Source organism: Dermacentor andersoni, chromosome 10 (assembly GCF_023375885.2).
Source record: "Dermacentor andersoni chromosome 10, qqDerAnde1_hic_scaffold, whole genome shotgun sequence".
NCBI lineage: Eukaryota > Metazoa > Arthropoda > Arachnida > Ixodida > Ixodidae > Dermacentor > Dermacentor andersoni.
Genome location: NC_092823.1, coordinates 132,404,632 through 132,424,407, shown reverse-complemented (window position 1 = coordinate 132,424,407; position 19,776 = coordinate 132,404,632). Strand labels below are relative to the sequence as shown.

The following is a 19,776-nucleotide window of genomic DNA, read 5'->3' as shown; positions in this document are numbered from 1 at the left end:
GAAGAGTTTTTCACGCAAGAACCAGTTTGTTATCACCCGTCTTGACGGGGAGTGTAAAGGAAGTCAAACTCGTCCTTAAAATGCAGCTCATTCCCAGTTACCTCTGCTTTGCGTGCACTTTAATATACATCATTTTTTGCTAATGTCTTCTTGCTTATCGCAAAAGAAGGTTTCAGTTTTTCAGTGCGCTTGTTTGCAACATTAATTCATCTTCGTTATATTGAGCAATGTATTTTTTTGCGACATCAGAAGTAAAACAAAGAACGTATCCATCGAAAGAAATGAGACATTCTCGTATTCCTTTGTATCTTTTATCCTTCTCTATTTTGCCAAAGGAATTTTTCAGTGGGGCATATTCCGCAAGATCAGCACCGCATTCATCGTTTTAGATGTTCTGGACGCCATCAATATATGTCCTCCCGATCGGCAGAGTCGGACCTTCTCGAATTTAATACTCAAAAGTCATTACACTCGCACCAAAGTAGAGGAAGTCCTCTGTCCAGCGGTGGAACGTGAGTGAACTTTCCCAGTACCATATGCCTAAACCCACACTTGTAGACAGCAATTTCCCAATGCCATTTTCAGGGTATCTCCGAACAAATGTCACGATCAAAGCCCATGTTTGCCTATAGCATAGGTGCGCAGAATATGCTGTGGACAGCGAGCGATATGATTGCTCTCACTTTTTTCTTAAGTCTCCCTCTGTGTTCCTATGCCCGTAAGTCCTTATCCAACTACAAAGATACGTTCATATCACTTGGCTACAGTCAGCACGTGTCTTGTGTTTTAACCGAGTTTTCTCCACATTAAAACACGAATGCAGGAAAGGAATATTTCGTGTACCCTACAGTTGTGGAGGAGCGGTCGACTACAAGCAATCTCGTTCTTCGGCTTAACGACGATATCACTCTGAACCTTGAAAAAAGTGAAGTATTGGCAGAAAGCCTGATATTCGTTACCGCCACCCGAAAAGGACATGAAATTGAAACAGTAAGTAAAGAAACAGTAACTGTTTCCTGCATGTTCATGAAAGCATTGGGTGATGCAGAGAAGCTACTGCTAGTGATTGAAAACGAATATGCGGAAAAGAAATGTTAGGTTCACTAGTCTCCCGAAAGAACAAGCGTGCACGAATGGTAGCGGCCTCTTGAAGCAGTGAAAAAGAAAGAAAAGCAAAGGCCGTGAGGTTGGCGAGGTTGCAACTCATTTGCTACCTTAAAGTATGCTAAAATATGTAGGTTCCTTGATCGCGATCGGAGATCCGGATAGGGAGGAGAAAATATCCGGACAAGTAATACTATGTTCGAACGCGTATGAGACGCACTTTCAATTCCTAAACGGCAGTTTACAAATATTCGTAAAAGATGCAAAATTGTGCTTATACGATGCTAACGAATCGGGACAAACAACTTGGAGGAAAAGACGGAAATGTGAAAATAAATGAAGAAATGTGCAGTGAGTGATGGAAAATAACAAGCCATGCTTACCATAAAGGCACAAAAGTACAGCCGTGTGGTTAAGTAGCGAGGACGCGGAGATAATATTTAATATTTAATTATGTTGGATTCAATTTGATTGTTGCATTAGTTGTAAATATATATAGGAGATCTTATGCAGAAACAAAAATGTCTCACAGGTAGAAATTGTAGCGACACCTCTTGTCTTTAGTTGCATAAGCATACGGTAATAAAAAGGCGTCAGTTGGGATCCGATATTTCCCTCAATATGAACGAGAGAATTGGGCTAGATCAAAAAACGCGCCGAAGAGACAGCCGGCGTGTGTGAGGGTAACTAGGGACAGCTAAGGGAAGCGGAACGCTGTCCGGGGCGGTAGAGGATTAGGTGGTGTGGTGACATAGGGAAATAATAGGCTCGGCTGGCGAAAAACAGAGAAAACTTGCGTTCTCTGGTGGAAGCTGTCTTTCCATGCCATTCAGTTGTAGCGTTTCCATCGACGTTTCAATGTTCGCTTAACGTTGATTCTAACACGTGTGCTGTGTTTGCCATATTTTTCGCAGTGATTGGGAGTACTGCTAACAACCTGAAATAGCATCAATGATGTAATCTGGTATAACTGAGAATTTGCAACTCTAGTTGTCGCGATCTGAAATTACTTGATAATTTAGAAATGTCAGATATGGGTGATTTGTGAGGGACACGTGTTGTCACCTTCAAAGGTATCCGTGTCTGAACCTTCAGCCCCATATGTCGTCCTTCTGTCAGAATTTTCCACTTTGCTGACTTGCTGTGTTATGCATCGTTTGCATATGCCTCTGTCAGTTCACGGATAAGTATTCGTTTTAAATAATTACCATAGTTTAAGTCTCCACAGGATCTGCCCCAATTTTATTAATGCGACCCTAGCTTTCAGAAGAAAAAGTCTTTTTTCTGTAAATACGTACTTGTTACATCCCTTACTAGCGCGAAAAGGACAACGGACGAGAGCAAAATGCGCATAGGACACAACGCTAGCGTTCCGTCTTGTGTGCTTCTTGCTGTCGTCCGTTGTCTTTCTCGCGCTGGTTAATCTTGTCTGAAGTCTGTAATAAGCCCCAACTATCCCAACTGTCTTCTCTAATTATGTAAATAAAAAAATTAAGACAATTGTTTAATTATTACTCAACCCAATGGATGATAGTACGTTTGAATGCTGCAGATAGTGTTTCATTTTTTTCACTCATTAATATGGTTAAACGTTTCTTACCTTCCACGCGTGCTTATGTGCTGAAGTTGCTTGCAACAACGCTTAATCATTTCCAGGAAGTAAAATGCTGCCGGAAAGGTTGCATCCAAGCAAAAGGCAAACTATCTCCCTACTCATGGTCAATTGTGCTAAACAACTTGACCAGTGCTGCCATTCGGCCTTCTTGTTGTGACGTTCTAAAGATGTTTTGCACACCACCACGTATTGCTGACATATATGTCCTGTACATTTTATAGTTGAATAACCGTATGTGCTTCTAAGGGCATTTCGGAAGTGACTTCTGACTAAGAAATATCAGCTAACTTCGACAGGTCAACACAAGTTCTATTCAAGAGAAGCTGCATCACGACCTCAATGAGCGGTCATCCCTCCTGGTGCAACAAATAGATGGAACTCTTCACGTTGTAAGTTATCTAGCATAAAACTTTAACATTCAAAATGCTTTAACATTCAAAATGCGTAAAACGCCAACGGGAAGCAATGGTGGCATTCATACGTTATGTATTCGAAAAAAACGTACTGTTCCGTGCTTCATTTTGCCTTCTAACCTTAACAAAATTTATCAAGTATTTTGTTTAGGACTGCTGCTATGCTGTGTTGTTCAAAATAAACAGTTATGAACATTTTAGACGTCGTATGTATTATTAAGCCTAAGAGGTAACACGAACGTTTAAATAATTTTCAAATTATGGGGTTTTACGCGCCAAAACCACGATCTGATTATGAGGCACGCTGTAGTGGAGTACTCCGGAATAATTTGGACCAGCTGAGGTTCTTTGGCGTGCACCTAAATCTAAGTACCCCACGGGTGTTTTCGCATTTCGCCCCCATCGAAATGCGGCCGCCGTAGCCGGGATTTGATCCCGCGACGTCGTGATTAACAGCCTAACACCATAGCCACTAAGCAACCATGGCGGGGGTTAGGTAAATTACAAATAAATAATAGTATTAGCTTAGAAATAATGTATAATAATTGTACTTATTACCTTCTACTGTATAACTGCATAATAATAATAATACAATGTAAATAATAAAAATGACGTATTATCTGCAAAATGTCTTTTATATTGATTTTATAACGCTTTGATATCGTCCCCGCAGTGCGTAGAAATTATGTATTGTTAGAGGTTATGTTATCGTTTGCTGCTACCGAATCCTGGAAAATGGCTACCAATATTAGCAATATGCGGACGTTAGCAACGATCATCGAAAACATTTCTCAGTAATATTATTTAAGAACACAGTCCTTTCATAAAGCTTTATTTTAAACCTCGCCTGCGTAAATGGCGTGCTTTTAGCAGCCGTTAGTCGGGTCTGTTGCTACTGTGATCGAATTTGAACTGGAACAAGCCATTATATTTGTGCTCATTGTTGTTGTTTTTTACTTCTTTTTGGTAGGAAGGTATAGTGAATAGAAAGCTCAGAATCAAGCCAATACCCGAAGGAGAGCGTTCGGCGCAAGGTCGCATGCTTCACAGTTTATACGAAGTACAAGAAATAGGCGAAGAGTTGGCGAAGATGGGTGCCCACTCGCGGTATTACCCGCAGACACATGGTAAGACGCCAGCGTAACAATAACTAAATTACCAATTAGGGTTAAAAACTCTTTCTCATAAGGACACATGCCCGTCCCAAATGCGACAATGTTTCTTACCATGATGGAAACATATCGTCGGTTGTCTATTTTGATTTCGCTGTCAGAAGCTTTTGAAGAAAAAGAAATGTTCGATCAACCCTGACCTAATGCCCACCTGCTTGGCTTTTATCTAAAGAGATGCATTACTGTAAATAAATAAATGAGTAAATGGGTATGTATATAAAAAAAATTATGCAGATCCCACCCACTGTGCGAATCTATGTAAGCGAAGCTTTGCGTGCTGGATGCCTTGACTGACGATAATTAGTGACGATGTTGACCGCTAAATCTTCAACGTTTAGGCTAACACGAGAGGGGTGAGTTGACGCTAAACGTTACTTTGCGTGCACCGCTGCCCTTTGTCTGCATATTATACAGAACACAAAGGGGAGGTGTTTGCTTGAGGCGTTGTTGTGCGCCATATTTCATAACCTCTGAGAGGGTTGAGCGTTGTCGTTGCCTCACATCACACATCACATTGTGGCACAAGTATTAAACTTGAATTCGATTATGTGGCTGTACGTGCCAAAACCACATTCGGAATATGAGGCACGCCGTAGAGGCCGCGTCCGGATAAATTTTGACGCCGTGATGTCCTTTAACATGTCCCGAAATCTAGGTGCACATGCGTTTTCTATTTCGCCCTGTCGAAATGTGGCTGCCGCGATTGGGATCGAATCCACGACCTCTAGCAATGCCATAGCCGCAAAGCTGACGCGGCGGGCACAGAAGTGTTGGTTTGACGATCGCCCGCTTCTGTAGTGTCTCCTGGACCCTGCGGTGCGCTTTAATTAATGCGGCTCTGCTTCTACGCGTCCTGCATAAGTTGCCCACTTGACATATTTGCATGGCGTTTATTTTTCAGAAATAGCAGCAACGTACTGTCCCGTACCTTGAACCGCTGTGGTATAGGGGGGGGTTTCCTTGCCCTCTAACGTCATTTCCCCCTCTCTTGTATGGCAGCTGCCTCTTCTCCCTGTCCTTCTCCTGTTCTCCTCTCTACAGTTCTATCTGCTTCCGCTCTGGCCTCGCACGTTAGCAGAAAGAGAAGTGCTGCAATTTCTGCAATGCTTCTGAGGGGAGTCACGGATAATTACAGCTGTCAAGCGGCTAATGTGGCGATGGCAAGGGAGCTCCCCAGGGTATTGTGCACATTCGGCGCGGCGGGGTGAAAACGAGTTTCTCCCGTCGCCTTTCCTCTCTTACTCGCGCCTGTCATCTATATACAAGCTCTGAACTACCCCCGACGTGGTGTGCGTGACAGCAGCAGCCTACAGCAGCAACAGCAACAGTGGGAAAGTCGAAGGAAGAGGCAAAGAAAGCTGCGCTTTAAGAAAAATGGTAGGCGACCCTAATCTTTCACTCAGGTGTCTCTCAGTGGCACTCGCACCTCGACGCTGGTGTTCATTACGTTAAGCGAGTGAACGTCTTTCCGCTGGCACGATACGCGGGCGAGGAGGCAGTGCAGCGCGCGCCAGCTGGCGGAGCGTAGCCCCCTAGCGAGCCAGCTAGGGGGCTACGCTCCCTGGCTGGCTACGCTCGCTAGAGAGAAGCGAGAAAGCAGGGTGTGACTTCACATCCACTCTTCTAAGCATATGTTCAGTCTGTGCTAGGCAGCTGTTTTTTATTAATTAGCCGGTTAACTATCATGCCACCTTCCTGTGCGTGAGTTCATTAGTGACGTAATTACTTCCGCTTTTTACTTCCGGATTTCCATCAGTTTCTCCAAAGTCGTGATCACGTGTCGGGTGTTTAAAGTGTACGATTCTGTGCTTTGGTCTGTGGTAATCAGTGATTTCTAATTGATTTTAATCCTTCCAGACACTTCAGTAACTCAACTTGTATCTAAACTTAATTTCTGATATCATAACGATAATGAAACTTACGAATCTTGTACTGTATTCCTTTCTATTTTTTTCTTATTTATTATGAATTTCGTCCCCGGTCGACTCAGGAGATGAACCGGAAGTGCTGCGCAAGAAACAAAAGTGTCACTCGATGCTCGTGCCACTAATAAATACATACGCACGTATTCACACCAAGATACGCACACCAAGATTCTTAGAATGATCCCTGAGTGCGACACACATTTAACGTATAACAACTGGAAGCATAGTTGCCTAGACCGTGTAGAAGCGTCATCACCTTGTAGGTAAGGTGAGTAAGTCACTGGGGTTCTAGGTTCGAGACCTGACCCGCTTGCTCGGGCAAGCTTATTCCACATATTTACGACGGTGTAAACTGCAACAGGATTGTCGACACTGGGTGCATCGATGCGAATTTACAGGCAATTTACCCGTCCCTGTGCTGTCCCAGTCCCTATGTGATTCGGTCCTGTGCGAGATGTAGCAGTGTCTCCCACTATCCTCCCCTCGACAACTGCCTCAATAAGCAAAACAGCTAGTGCTGTCGGTTAAACAAACCGGCAAAATTGCGCTGCCACGTCCCCCGCACAAGACGAGATGTTCCGAAATGGCACGAACTGCTGCTACCGAGTCGGTTGTTCGTTGTCGGCATATTTGGCGTAAGTCACCCATTAGTCCATGTTTTCGGCAAGGCAAGGTGACCCGCGGCTCCCTATGGTTCAAGTGGCTGCTATCACGACCTGCCCAAGCTTATGTTCGGATTTCTTACAGCTGACACAGTTTGAGTCTGAAACTAATAAGGAGGCGTGCCATAAAGAGAATAAACTACCGCGTGAAGTTGTAAAGGTTGTATAAAGTATCGTATGCATCTATGTGCCATTGCCACATGAGCAGTGTACGGGTCGCATGACCTCTGTGAATCAGTCATTATCTGCATTCTGCCTTGCCATCCAAAAACAAGTTCTGTCTAAAACAATGATGCAAATAAAAAAACGTATCAAGGCACCGCATTCTCAGCGTAACTACGATCAGGTCGGCACACTTGCTGACGACGAGCTCTAGTCATGCAATCCGACATACGTTGCTCTGTCATGATACGCTCTACTACTGCCGTGGCACAGGCTAGTCCATGGGTAAATTTCAGCAATACGGGTATCAGCACGCGGACTGACTTCATATGAAATTTAGAGGAACTCATCAATTAAAAAAAAGCAAGATTGGAGAGAAGAGGGCGCAATCAGACTAAAGAACGGCCCCACCTTCTCCCTCAGTTAGTTTTTTTTTTTCGCCACATCTCGCCGTTGTATGCGTTGCACGAGACTATATATCATGAGTTTGTGTGTCACTTTTCATAGCTTACACATTGGCACATATTATTTGTGCCTACTGAAGTGAGAAAAATAACAAAATACTGCCTTTTTGTTACAAATCAATTGTAACGAATGCGCTGAAGTGAATCACCGGTTGGAGGACGTCAATATTCGTTAATGCGTTGTACGAACTGGCTTTCCTTGATATAGTAATTGTGAATGTTAGTTAGGAACTTCATTTCCACAAATCAATGTAAAAATTTACTCACTTTCTGAGCTTCTCGATGAAAGTTATGTTTAGTACTGTCCCATAGCTTATCCTATTTAGTGTGAGAAACAAATCTTCTTTCACACCGAGTATTTTTTTCAAAAAGACAGGTTGTTTTTCAAGGTTTGTGCATTCAACCTAACCACGAGAACTTTTAAATAGTTTTTCCTGGTTCTGATACCTTCGCAACCTAACACAGCAACTGTTTTCTTTCAAAGCGAGTATTTAGTTTTTCTTTTTGCCTCTCCTTCCGGGTTTGGCGTGGCTCCTGACGGGGTCTCTCAGTATCTTGGTAGAGCTTCTTCTGAATATATATGCATATACACAAAGCTTATATGTGCGCTTGATTAAAAAACCAGCAAACGGGCTCTATATGACGTGCAGATATGCGCACCTCTGTCTGCGTAGCAAAATAAATTTATTCCTACAAAATCCTGAACACATAATGTCGGCTTCGAGGTACCTCTAAAGCACGCTGACATGCTAATACAATGGTGAATTATAGTATCGTTGTGCTCCGCAAATAAGACGCGAGGACATGTATCACAAAAACAGCTTGTTCTTGTTTACGTTTCCTAACACTGGCTCCTACCCTAACCTTGTTTAAAATGGGGATCATGATGATGATGAACCTCTGTCATGGCTCGAACCCTCTAATGGCGATAAGCCAGGAATCGGGCGGCATGAGGTAGATAAAGGATACTCTTACTTGAAAACAAGAAATTCGAAGTAAAGTACATACACAGCTGTATGTAGCTAAAATATTTCTCTAATTTTTAGAGTGTGCACTTGGCTGGTGTTCTTTTTTTCTATACCTTCATATTGTCACGAAATTGTATGTGCTTACTTGGTTCTATGTCCCTCTTACTCAATGCCCCATGTAGGGGCCTTGTAAGGAATTTTACAAATATAAATAAATAAATAAATGAAATAAAAATATAAACAAAAGGAGATTTTTGCAATAACTAGACTAGTATGCGAGCGAGCAGTCAGACTAACCGAAAGGTGAATCATAAAAGAGGTTACAATCAAGAATCAAGCGTAGAACCGTCTTCGTTTTCGAATATTCCACACTATGGACGGAGTCTGCTAAAGCTTCTGTGGTTGTCTTTGGCAGGTAGAGTGGTTTGCATTGCGAGTTGGTGCATAATTAGTGCCTTTGTCTCCTACATATAGCAGACATGAATATTTATTTGGTTGCTTCGTTTGCATTTAATTTTATTCAGCCATTGGCTATGTGTGACTGGCTGTGTTCCCATTCTTGGCCAATCCTCCAGGATGTGCATGGCCCACCGTGACATAAGCGGTTCACAATCCCTAAGTGTTGCCATGGGTGTATGCACAGAAAAGCACGAGACGTATCAATCAACACTTATGGAATGGGGATCGCTTGTGTCCGAGTGGGCAATGCACATTCTGGAGGATTGGCCAAGAATGGTAACACACCCAGTCACACATAGCGAATGGCCGAATAAAACTAAATATCATCACCATTCTTCCCTCGACAGGCATCATACACCACCTTCGTCCTCGTCACATCATTACCTATAGATCTCGCACTGTGCATTTGCCTGAATTGGCATTTGCATTTAGGCATAATTTGTGAGTGACGCAGTGAATGAAGATAAATACTGTATGAGAACGAAGCGACTATAACTTCATTCACGCAACAACATAAACATTGAAGCGAACACAACTTCATTCACACAACAACAAAACATTGGATGACATTTACACCTTGCATAGTATGAAAGTAAACAAAATTGCACATATTACCATTAGTCGTACAGCATTTCAATAACTTCTTTACTAAAGCTTCGCTTCACATAAATTCCGTTTTACGCATTCGATCTGCATTTTTTTTTTCTTTATTTCGTCTAAGATTGCAGTGGGGTGGCGGAAGGAGGACGTGTTTTAAGGATAGCTTCCTGCCTCCGTCAGGCAAAAACTGATTAAGAAGCAGTGACTTACATCCTGCAAGCACTGATGGATTACATTTTCGATGAAGCTTTTTCAGCCTAAATACTATTGATTGCGGAAGCTGATGCGGTATAAGGAAAAGAAACACATGCGAATAAGTTTTGGCTTAATTTCCTTCTACGGATGGCTGCGGGTGCATTCATTTTGAATGATTTGTCAAAAGTGGGATAGAATAAGAAAAAAGTGCTTATAGATTTTGTTAGAGAACAATAGAAACATTTTGGCAAAGATCAAAGGGAACAAAATTAACATACGAACATTAGCTGTTCGGAAAGCTTTCTGTTTCCTTGTGTCGGGGGTACGTCTTTTATTACCCTATAGTTGTAATTAAAAAATATACTGACTGACGCAGCTGAGTATCCGTTCATTCATATGTATAAACTTCACCCCGTTTTTTTCAGCACGGACGCAATTGGCATATCGGAGGCCTCAAGTGATTTATCCTGGAATACATCACGGTTAGTTTCCCGCCTGTAGTGCTTTCCTTATGGAGAGAGCACATGTTACAGCTTAAATACAATTGTTACAGTTCTTACAACTTTCCTTAGAGAGCACATTTTACAGCTTAAATACACATGTTTCTCGAGTTATCCTTGCTAATATTCACCATTGGCAAATTTGGTGCGCGCGCTTGTATGAAGAGGGCCTACAAATCGGCCAGCAAGCTAAAGTAGCTCTGAGTGCTTATAGCTGTGACACTTTATTGATTACGATATCCAGCAACAGCGTAACCAAGGCATCTGCCTGTTGCGCTGGTAGACAACAGCCAATCATTCAAGCAGTTAACATTCTGGCGACTTACTCAGAGCACTCACATGAAATAATCGTTCCAATCAGGAGCAAAAATCTTACGAGGGATGCTTCAAATCGTGTGGTGCAAGTGGATCCAGCTGTACAACAAATAGCACCGTCATATTTGAAAAAAAAATGCTTTATTGTATGCCAAATGGCTTGGTTTTTTTGTTTGTATTGTATCGAAATAGCGGTTGTTTATTGCTTAACACCAGTCATCTAAGTGTTCTGCAATTCTAGCGGATGGCGTATGGGCTGATCGTAACAGGAATGTTTTGCTGAATGTTTTCCATGCTCTCTGGTAGTTCCATATATATGCAGTTGTGTCGTGCACTTCGCACCAAAACAATACAAATTTCACGCTCATCGTTAATAATTCTGTAAATATTACAGGGTTAGAAAGTGTAATGTGCCCGGACTGTATTGGGAATGCTTCAATGCAGCGCATGCTCACACGTGATCATTCTAGTAATCTATTCTTTGCGTAAACAAAAAGTATTGAGCATGCTCGCGAGTCGACTCTCCACTACACTGGCTACAATCGAAGAGAGTGAGAGATATGGTATGAAAGGCATAAAAGTCGGCCCGAGCTAGACTGCTCTAGCCTGCGTCTCTGCACAAGGAGTAAAAGGAGAAAGGGAAAAAGAGAAGATTGATAATGACAGATTAGAGGGATCTTCGATCTTGCAGCACTGTTAATGGCACGCACCAACATTGATGCTGTGGAAATGTTTATTTATTTATTTATTTATTTATTTATTTATTTATTTATTTATTTATTTATTTATTGTACCCTCAGGGCCGAAGCATTACAGAGTGGAGTGGGAAAAAAAACATTTCTGTGAAAAGATACACTTATACAGGGAGTTATATAATGTACCATACAGTACTATAGTTAACACATCCAATCAATACAAATCACCAAACTACAGAACAATGTAAAATGACTAGATGAGGTGCAGTGGACAGAGGGTTCTGATGTGAACTCGGACGCTTAACTTGCTCCCACATGGAGTGGGCTTCCGTAACTGAAGGCGTTTAACTAAGCCGATAAACCATTTTTCCTTCATTTCTACAACCTGGCGTAGCCATCGATGGGTTTAGTGGATTACTTGCCCTAACGCCACCCTAAGCCGCAACGGTAGACAGTGTGAGGGTTCTACGGAAAAGTTTTAATTTTCCGAGCAGTTTGTACTCCCAGCCTGTGAAAGTGTTCAACCCTACTTTGTTACGTAAGCCATGGCTGCAGAGGTAGCCCCGTCTATCATTATAGCTCTACGGTTTCCAAAAATTAGACATCTAAGGCAGGAAAAGATAACTACTGTAGGATAAAGATGAACAGTTATCATTATTACAGTTATTATATTATCATTAATTTCTATTTAACCATAAAGTATGCTATAAAGGGATTAATTATTTGGCATAGATTTACCTAATAGCTTAACACTTTTCCAAGTCATACAAAGCATTGCGTAGTTCCCTATACGGGCCTCGAGTTAAAACGCACGTTCTGGCAACTTATTGAATAAAGACGGAATTCACTGCTGCCTTGCAACCTTGTCATAGTGTGTGCGAATTCATGGAACAACCTAACGTTGTCTCAAGGATCCATATTTGAGAACACAAAGTGACGTCGGTTGTGCGTACATTGCTTGGGACGTGAGCGGACAAGGTTCACAACAAAGCACTCAATGAGCATAAGAAAGTCACACTCACAAACATTTAATTCTGGCTCATTTTAGTCTTCCAGACTACGACATCTACAACGACCACCAGGCGACCAGTGTCAACATTTGTGGTTGAAGTTCACATAATATCTGACGAAGCGCACAGCGAACATTTTAAATCTAAAATGGACTTGATCACTTATTTGGGAATCATGCTAAACGCGGTGAGATTTGGTTCCTCTCTTTCTGGAGTTTCAGCTTTTCTGTGTTCTTATGGCATTTCTGCTTATTTGAGTTAAATGATTTAAGGGCATTAACGTAAATGACAAATACAATGTCAATCCTACCTCCCCACATCCTTATTCCTTCTTTTGACGTATTCGGTTCTTTCTGACTCTTCGTATCAATTTTTATCCTGTAATTTCTATTAATACCTGACAGAACCAATACAAATCATAATAATAGATTTACCTAGCCAAAACTGCACAGTAGCTTATGAGGAAAACTGTTTTACTTGGATGGTTCTGCGTTACTTTTAACCTCCTGGGGCTAATTTCGAGGCACTGGAAGCACGGTACCCTAGCGCTCTTGGGTTCCGCCACCGCCGTGATACGGCCGCCGTGGCTGAGAATCGAACCCAAAACCTCTTGCTCAACCGCACAACGCCACAGTCACACAGTCGACGCATCGGGTTCAGATACATTTTTGTACAGCATGCCTCATTATAGCATGTCTCATTACTGCTTTCACTTTGCGCACCGCCATGGGGGCAGCTGCTTTACGTCTGCACGCATGCTTCTGCTGCTAAGTTGATTTACGCTTAACACTCAGCGGCTATGAACCACAAAAAAAGAAACGAACGACTGAGTTACGTGCTGTACTGCTCGTCGTTTCTGTGGCGTGGAGTAATGGCTCCGGGTTGCCTTGCACCGCGTTGGCTACACGCAGCAAAACGACAGCTACTGTCAGGCGTGCACTCTCCTCACGTTGTTTTTCGTCGTACGTTCAGCGTTGGGCATTTGCTTCGAGTGCACTGTACTCGTAGGTTTGAGATATGGGAAGATACCGCACACACGCTCAGTAAGCGCTCACTATAAATCATATCGGCAACCTGGAGGAGCTTATCTTTTGGTCGCTTTTTTCCCCTGTTGCATTAACAGCTTCCGAACGCATTACTTGCAGGTTGGCCTAAGATATCTAGAGATGACGATGCCTGCCATTAAATTCAAGCTTGTTGGAGTAACAATGAGTAAGGTAAGTCATATAAAACAGCAAAATTTGCATGAGGTTGTTTACGCAGTGATAATTCTTGGTCGCGTTATCGTTCCTTCTTTTAAACAAAAAAAGCACAATGAATAAACTTTGTCAAAACCTGAAGTTGGACCAGTTGGTTGGGATTCATAGTAAGGTTTGTAACAGCGCAACACAAGACAAGGACAAAAGAAGGAATGAAACTCTGTCCCACAGCGCTGTGTCGTTGTTTCATTCCTTCTTTTGTCCTTGTCTTCTGTTGCGCTGTAAAAAACCTTACTATGAATCAACTTTGGTTTTTTTACTACTGCATGTTTGATTTGCTTAATATATCCATAAATTTGGAAAAGAAATATTCCAGCAAGACGAGCCCGGGTGCGCATTACTCTTACATTGCAGAGGCTTAAGTTATAGTTTCATTTTCTTGCGTAGCGTCAGCAAGAGAGCGTTTGTTCTCATGTGCACAGACAATATCTAAAGCAAGCCTTATCAATGGCAGGCGGACGTATTCGCCAGTCTCATTGTAGGTACCTTAGAGGCGTATGAAACGCTTGATAAATTGGAACAATATTACAAGGAAGGCAACATTCCAGGAAACCCAGACTTAATATACCTTATAACCAAGTAAGTAACAACAGCAAACATTTCTTTCCGTATTTTTCTTTACAATAACAAGGCAGCGCATGATCTTAAGACTACAATCTCACTCAGCCTCACACAAACTCAAAGCAACTCGTAGGTCTGAGTAAACCTTGGCGATTGTCTAATGAGCGTAGATCTTAGTCTAATATGAGTCCAACTAGGTGTGCCCGTGATGGATAAACCAAATATAACCAAGTGAGTAATGATGGCAGACAGTTTTTTTTTTTTTGCTTGCTTTTTACTCTAAAGAGGTCGCGCATATCACGGGTCTGCAAACTCAAACAGGACACTGATTTAGAGCTACCCATAGATCTGAGTCATCCTTGACGAGTTCAAGTGAGTGTGAGCTTGAGTTAGTTTAGTGGAGTCTACGAAAGTGTGCGCAAAGGCATATTCACCGAAGAAAGACACCTACACACCGTACTGGTGACTTTCGTCTATAATCTACAATCTTTCGGCATAATCTATAAGCAATTCGTGCAACGCTACTTTCTTCACGTTTGTGGGCCATTTCTCTCATTTTTCGCAGTCGAGACATGTCCACCCTTAAGACAGGATCTCTCGAGAAGGGCATAGCAGTTAAGGGTTGTTAGCGTCTGCGCTCTGAGTCGCAATCTAATATACTGAGAAAATTGGAATGGGTTGAAAATTGGAACTCAAGGGAACTCACAAAAAACAGAGAAAGTACACTATGAGTTTTGAAATGGGCACTCATTCCATGAGCCGAAGTTTCATGGCAAGAGCAACAAAATTAACCGTACTTGACTAGATTACACATTGAAATAACAGTTTCCTTTTTTTTTCACATTGCTGAAGTTTCTTGTATATGTTATATTGATCGACAGTAATCGAACAAGAGATGTCTGAGACAGGGGCCAACGTTTCCACAAGAGCACTTGTCATCGTCAGTCTTCTCGTCAAAATATTGGCCACATCAAATGTCTATCTTCCTATGAGCTAATCTTTTGAATAATATTCTTTGCCCGCTTACACCTGATTAGGTCATACTCTGACTTCATCAAAGCATATGTATTTTCGCAACAATTGCTATTTCAAAATACTTTTTTAGCCTTTTCATTTTTCATCTGCGCATATAGATGGTTGGCTTGAAAATATTTCTTCTCGTTTGGAGTACATATAGCACTTTTTAGTTTTGTTTAAATTTTCCTATAGCCTCCATTGCTTTGCACTGCCAATTTTTAGCCATGAATGAGCGATAATTGACCCGCCTTTGGCTAATTCTACCAACTATTTCTGCTCGTGGTTAGCAACACACAGACAAAATAGGCAAAGTTGCGCGTATACTACACTATCAGAGACTAACCATGTGCTCTCTTCGAAACGTACGTACTACCGACAGATGGAGTGATGCCCAATGAAACAGTGAGCAGAAATTTACTCACTCACAAGGCGGAGTCTGGAGTCGGAGAAACTCGGATTCTATTTGTAGCATTCTAATTTGCGTTCGGAAAACACGCATGTGAAAGTAAAACAAACTGCGTCGGTCACGTCCTTTTCAGGGCTCGCAAACGTCGCTGGGGTCTGTACTAATCGTAGAGTGGCTATAGGCGAGGACGTTGCTCTTTCCTACCAGGGCGTCTTCGCAATGGCTCATGAGGTTGCCCACTCGTAAGTGATCAACAACGCCTACGTTCCCACAACCTACTCGGGGCGTGCAACCAAAATTTCGCAAATTTTGTCACACAGGCTCGGAGCCCCACATGACCCGATGGTGTCCAATCAGTGCCCGTGGAAAGCTGGATTTCTCATGAGCTATGAAGATGGCGGCACAAACAAGTACCGGCTCTCATCGTGCAGCATGGCCAGCATAAGGGCTACTGTAGCGTAAGAACTGAAACTAATTGCTTCCTAAGTTTTTGAAGAAGTACTGTTATGACATTTCCGAATGCTTATTTATTGCTTTAAGTGAAGGACTTAAATTTTGAAACCCTAAAAAATGAACTGGCGCGTATCAGAGAGCACCAAGTAATTTACCATGGCAGCGCTTCTGCAAGTCAGTCTTGATTTTCGCTTCCCATGTGATGTATATGGGTCCTGACATCATGACATAGGTGATCACGCGAAAACCAAATATTTTGTCGTTACGACACTCACTCAGCCGCCGATTAACAGCATAGAAGGCGACTGAACATCACAGCGTACTGTAAGTCAATTGTTTTATTAAACGTTCAAGAGGTCAGGCACAATATTGTCATGACGCAGTATTCTTTAATGCAACGTCGCTGTATTGTCTGACATACCGAATCGTGAACTGGCAATCTGTTGTTCAGGAGTACTCATATTCAAGTTAATAAAATTCTGGGAAAGCAGTCTGGGATTTCAATGACGAACACCTGCTACTATCAGAACGACTAGGGGAGTGAGCCCATAGCTGTCAGCGTAGCTTTTCTATTTTTATTTTCACCCGAAAATTGGTTTTGCGGTGAACATATTTTCGAATTCTCACAGCCATTTTTTTACGGATAATCTTTAACGCACTTACACTTTGACAAGTGCATTGGATAAAATCAGAACGATTCAGTGTACACTTCCTGATTTCAAGAAAGTGTTTGATATTTGTGCAGCATGACTTCTTAATAGAGAAGTTGCCATGGTGTGGTCTTGACAATACAGTAATTAAATGGATAAAAATTATTCGCAGGTTAGACGTCTGAGGGTTCTTATAAACGGAGAGAAATCGGGTGAGGTTGGCGTGACGTTAGGAGTACCAGAAGGATTGGTGCTTCGCCCACTGCTCTTTATGATTTATGTGAATAATATCGTTGATAATACTAACTCTTCTGTGCGCATGTTCGCAGGTAACTGCGTATTGTACAGTGGTATTAATATTTAAACAATTGTGCAACATTGCAAGGTGACATTCACAGGATTACACAGTGGTGTTCAACATGGCATAAAAACCTTAACATAAAAAACAGTGCACATATGTTTCTCTAAAAAGAAAATAAAATACTTTCAGTCTAATTACAATATTAATGGTATGCAACTGTTCATTGTGTCAGAATTTATATATTTGGGAGTGTTTTTCACCCCTGATTTATCTTGCACTCGTCACATTGATCATATTACTGCCATATCATCTCGGGTTCTATGTTTCATGAAAACAAACACAATACAATTGCCAATCAAAGCAAAATATCACTCTATATTTCCGGTGTACAATCAATACTTCAATATGCCATCACGGTCTGAGATCCTTGGACGCGAACGAACACAGACAAACTGGAAAGAGTAGAGAGCAAGGCTGTGTACATCCTATTTAAAAATTACACAAGAAAGTCTACTGTAACAAAGGCCAAAAAGAAAATTGGGTGGGACATGCTGAAAAAACGACGTTTAATTCATAGATTAACACTCTTCCACGACATTTTTCATTCAAGAACAGGTATCGATAACATGAACTATATACATGTACCCCAATGGCGTGTCTATGAGAGTTGATCACGGACTCAAAGTGGAAGAAACTTTATGTCGAACTAACGTGTTTACTAAGTCCTTTTTCCTCAATGCAACTCGAGATTGGAATCAGTTACCGAGTGATATTGTGAAAGTAGCTTGAAATTATGTGCTCATACAGTCGCTTCATGATGTAATAGAGTAGACACGAACATGTTGTGGTGTTTTAACCTATTTTGCCTGTATTATGTATCTTGTTTATGTAATTCTCCCTCCCCCTCTGTAATACCTATGAAGGCCTTGTGGGTACTCTGGTAAATAATAGAAAATAAATACTTCTTTTTTTAGGGGGATATCTTGTTCGTTAATTTTGTTGTCGCTGAAGTCTACTGTATACCTGATCATCCTGCACTTCAACATGGTCAGTCCTATCCAATACATTTAAATAAAAGTTTCGGGAATGATGCAGTCTACAGCAAGGTCAGAGCGCCATAAGTCGATGTGACTATACTGAAGTTAATTGAATGCTTTTCATATCATACTTCATTAGTAACATGAAGCCCGGGAACAGGGCACCGACAAACTATACAAAAAGACATTTACGGATTCCGCTAATATCAGAGAATCTGTGATAACCGAAGCTTCCTTTCATGTTTGCTGAAATGTCTTCACTTCTCCTGTTTCACTTTTTGCAGTTAAACGTGGCTGCATAAAGCATGCCTTGCTCCCATTTTGTTCACTTATTCCTTTTTTCACCAACCTGTTTTAAATATTCTGTTGCCTACTTCGTCACAGACTTCACAGCCCTATATATCAGCGGTCCTTGCTCGGGCAGGTTTTGGTCCCATTTTATCTCTCTTAGTTCATCAAACTGGGCTGCTTTTGTTGTCGTATTCTTCACTTCCATCCACTTCTGCCTGTCAGTTCAGGCACATACTCAGTGGCGCGTAAGCATTCTCTCGGATTGGTCAAAAATGTTATCATAACGAGTGCCACATGCTAAGTTGCACTCCCATGCCCAGACACCCAAGTTCTCTGTTCGGACGTACACCCAGCGGCACGAGTTCTATACTCGACCAGACAGCAGCAGCCAGTATGCGAATGGGGCGAAGAGGCAAAAAAAGCTTCGCTTTCAAAGGTGGTGATGCAGATACGAACCCGCGTTATATAGAATCAGTTAACTTGTTCTGTTCATTCATCGCTGTACTCGCAGCCTCAAGGCTGCGCAGCCTAGAGCCAGGCTTCCCCTGGACACTATGCCCAGCCTTCCCCATCGGCGTAATTAAAAAATGTAATGATTGCTTCGGAGCTCAGGACTCCAGTGCGACCCTGACCTCGCTAGGCTCTACGCATCTGAGTGAATGCACGTGGTCGCAGCTGCACTCCGACTGATGTCTTAGCTCTCCGTTAAATTTGCTATCGTGGATCCTTAGCAATTGCAATCGTATTCCCAAATAAATATTCGGGGTACCTTATCAGATCTGAACCGAAAACGCCGAATACTATCCATAAGGTTCCTCCACTCGGTGCTCTAACATGGCGATGATGATAATGACGGTGATGATCTATTAGCATTACCTTTGAAACAGGGTGATGAAAAATATGCCAATGAATGTAGATGGAAGTGCCACCTCTCCTCTAAGTTGTCTCCGGGCTTCAATGGCCATGTCATCTGAGATCGGACGCTGCGAGTTGGGTATATCACGTACCACTCTATGTCGGAGACCATGCAATAACGCTTCATGGCGATTTCCGGGCCAAGAATTCTTGTCACGAAACACTTTCGGTGTTTGTTCGCATTCAGCCAAGCGACGGTGCGTTTCTCCAACAGTGCCTCGACTGCTCGAGGCGATGCGCGGCACTATGCTCCACTCGAGCATCACATACTCAATGCAAGAGAAAAACGCTTTATTTTGTAACTACATCCATTAGAATATAAAGAAACTGAGTAGTACCAAGTAAAGGGCGCCAATAAATGTTTACCCTGATAACAAATCAATGCATCAGTAAATGAAATTGGATACAGTAAATGAAACATGCGTTATACCACATATGCCTCTACTCATTAACTTTTGAACCTTACATAAATATTTAATGCAGGTAATACATTTCAACACTTAAATCACTTCAACATGTGCACTACTGTAACATGCAAAATATCAAGCCGGTGCTCAATATCTTGCCGCACATTCTGCAACATGTCTGGTGTGATTGCTTAGAGCCACAAAAAAGAAGAATCACGCG

The 19,776-nt window shown here is 42.0% G+C and overlaps 2 protein-coding genes across 4 annotated transcripts in view; both read left to right on the top strand.

The window, feature by feature from the left end:
* The window catches only part of LOC126545089 (venom metalloproteinase antarease TserMP_A-like), a 76,748-nt gene that overhangs the window by 35,738 nt on the left and 21,234 nt on the right, over nt 1-19,776 (top strand). The gene's annotated exons all lie outside the window — the stretch shown is intronic.
* LOC126545090 (venom metalloproteinase antarease-like TtrivMP_A) lies at nt 569-18,924 on the top strand. Its single transcript, XM_072284933.1, has 10 exons — nt 569-718; nt 824-990; nt 3,016-3,108; nt 4,103-4,259; nt 10,165-10,221; nt 12,298-12,446; nt 13,405-13,476; nt 13,973-14,097; nt 14,645-14,703; nt 18,746-18,924. The coding sequence occupies exons 1-10, from the start codon at nt 601-603 to the stop codon at nt 18,922-18,924; spliced, it is 1,176 nt and encodes a 391-aa protein (XP_072141034.1). The 5' UTR covers nt 569-600.

Coding starts and splice junctions, on each gene's coding strand:
- LOC126545090 (XM_072284933.1), top strand. CDS start 601: ATGTCACGATCAAAGCCCATGTTTGCCTATAGCATAGGTGCGCAGAAT. Junction 991..3,015: donor AAGGACATGAAATTGAAACA/GTAAGTAAAGAA, acceptor TAACTTCGACAG/GTCAACACAAGTTCTATTCA. Junction 4,260..10,164: donor GTATTACCCGCAGACACATG/GTAAGACGCCAG, acceptor CGTTTTTTTCAG/CACGGACGCAATTGGCATAT.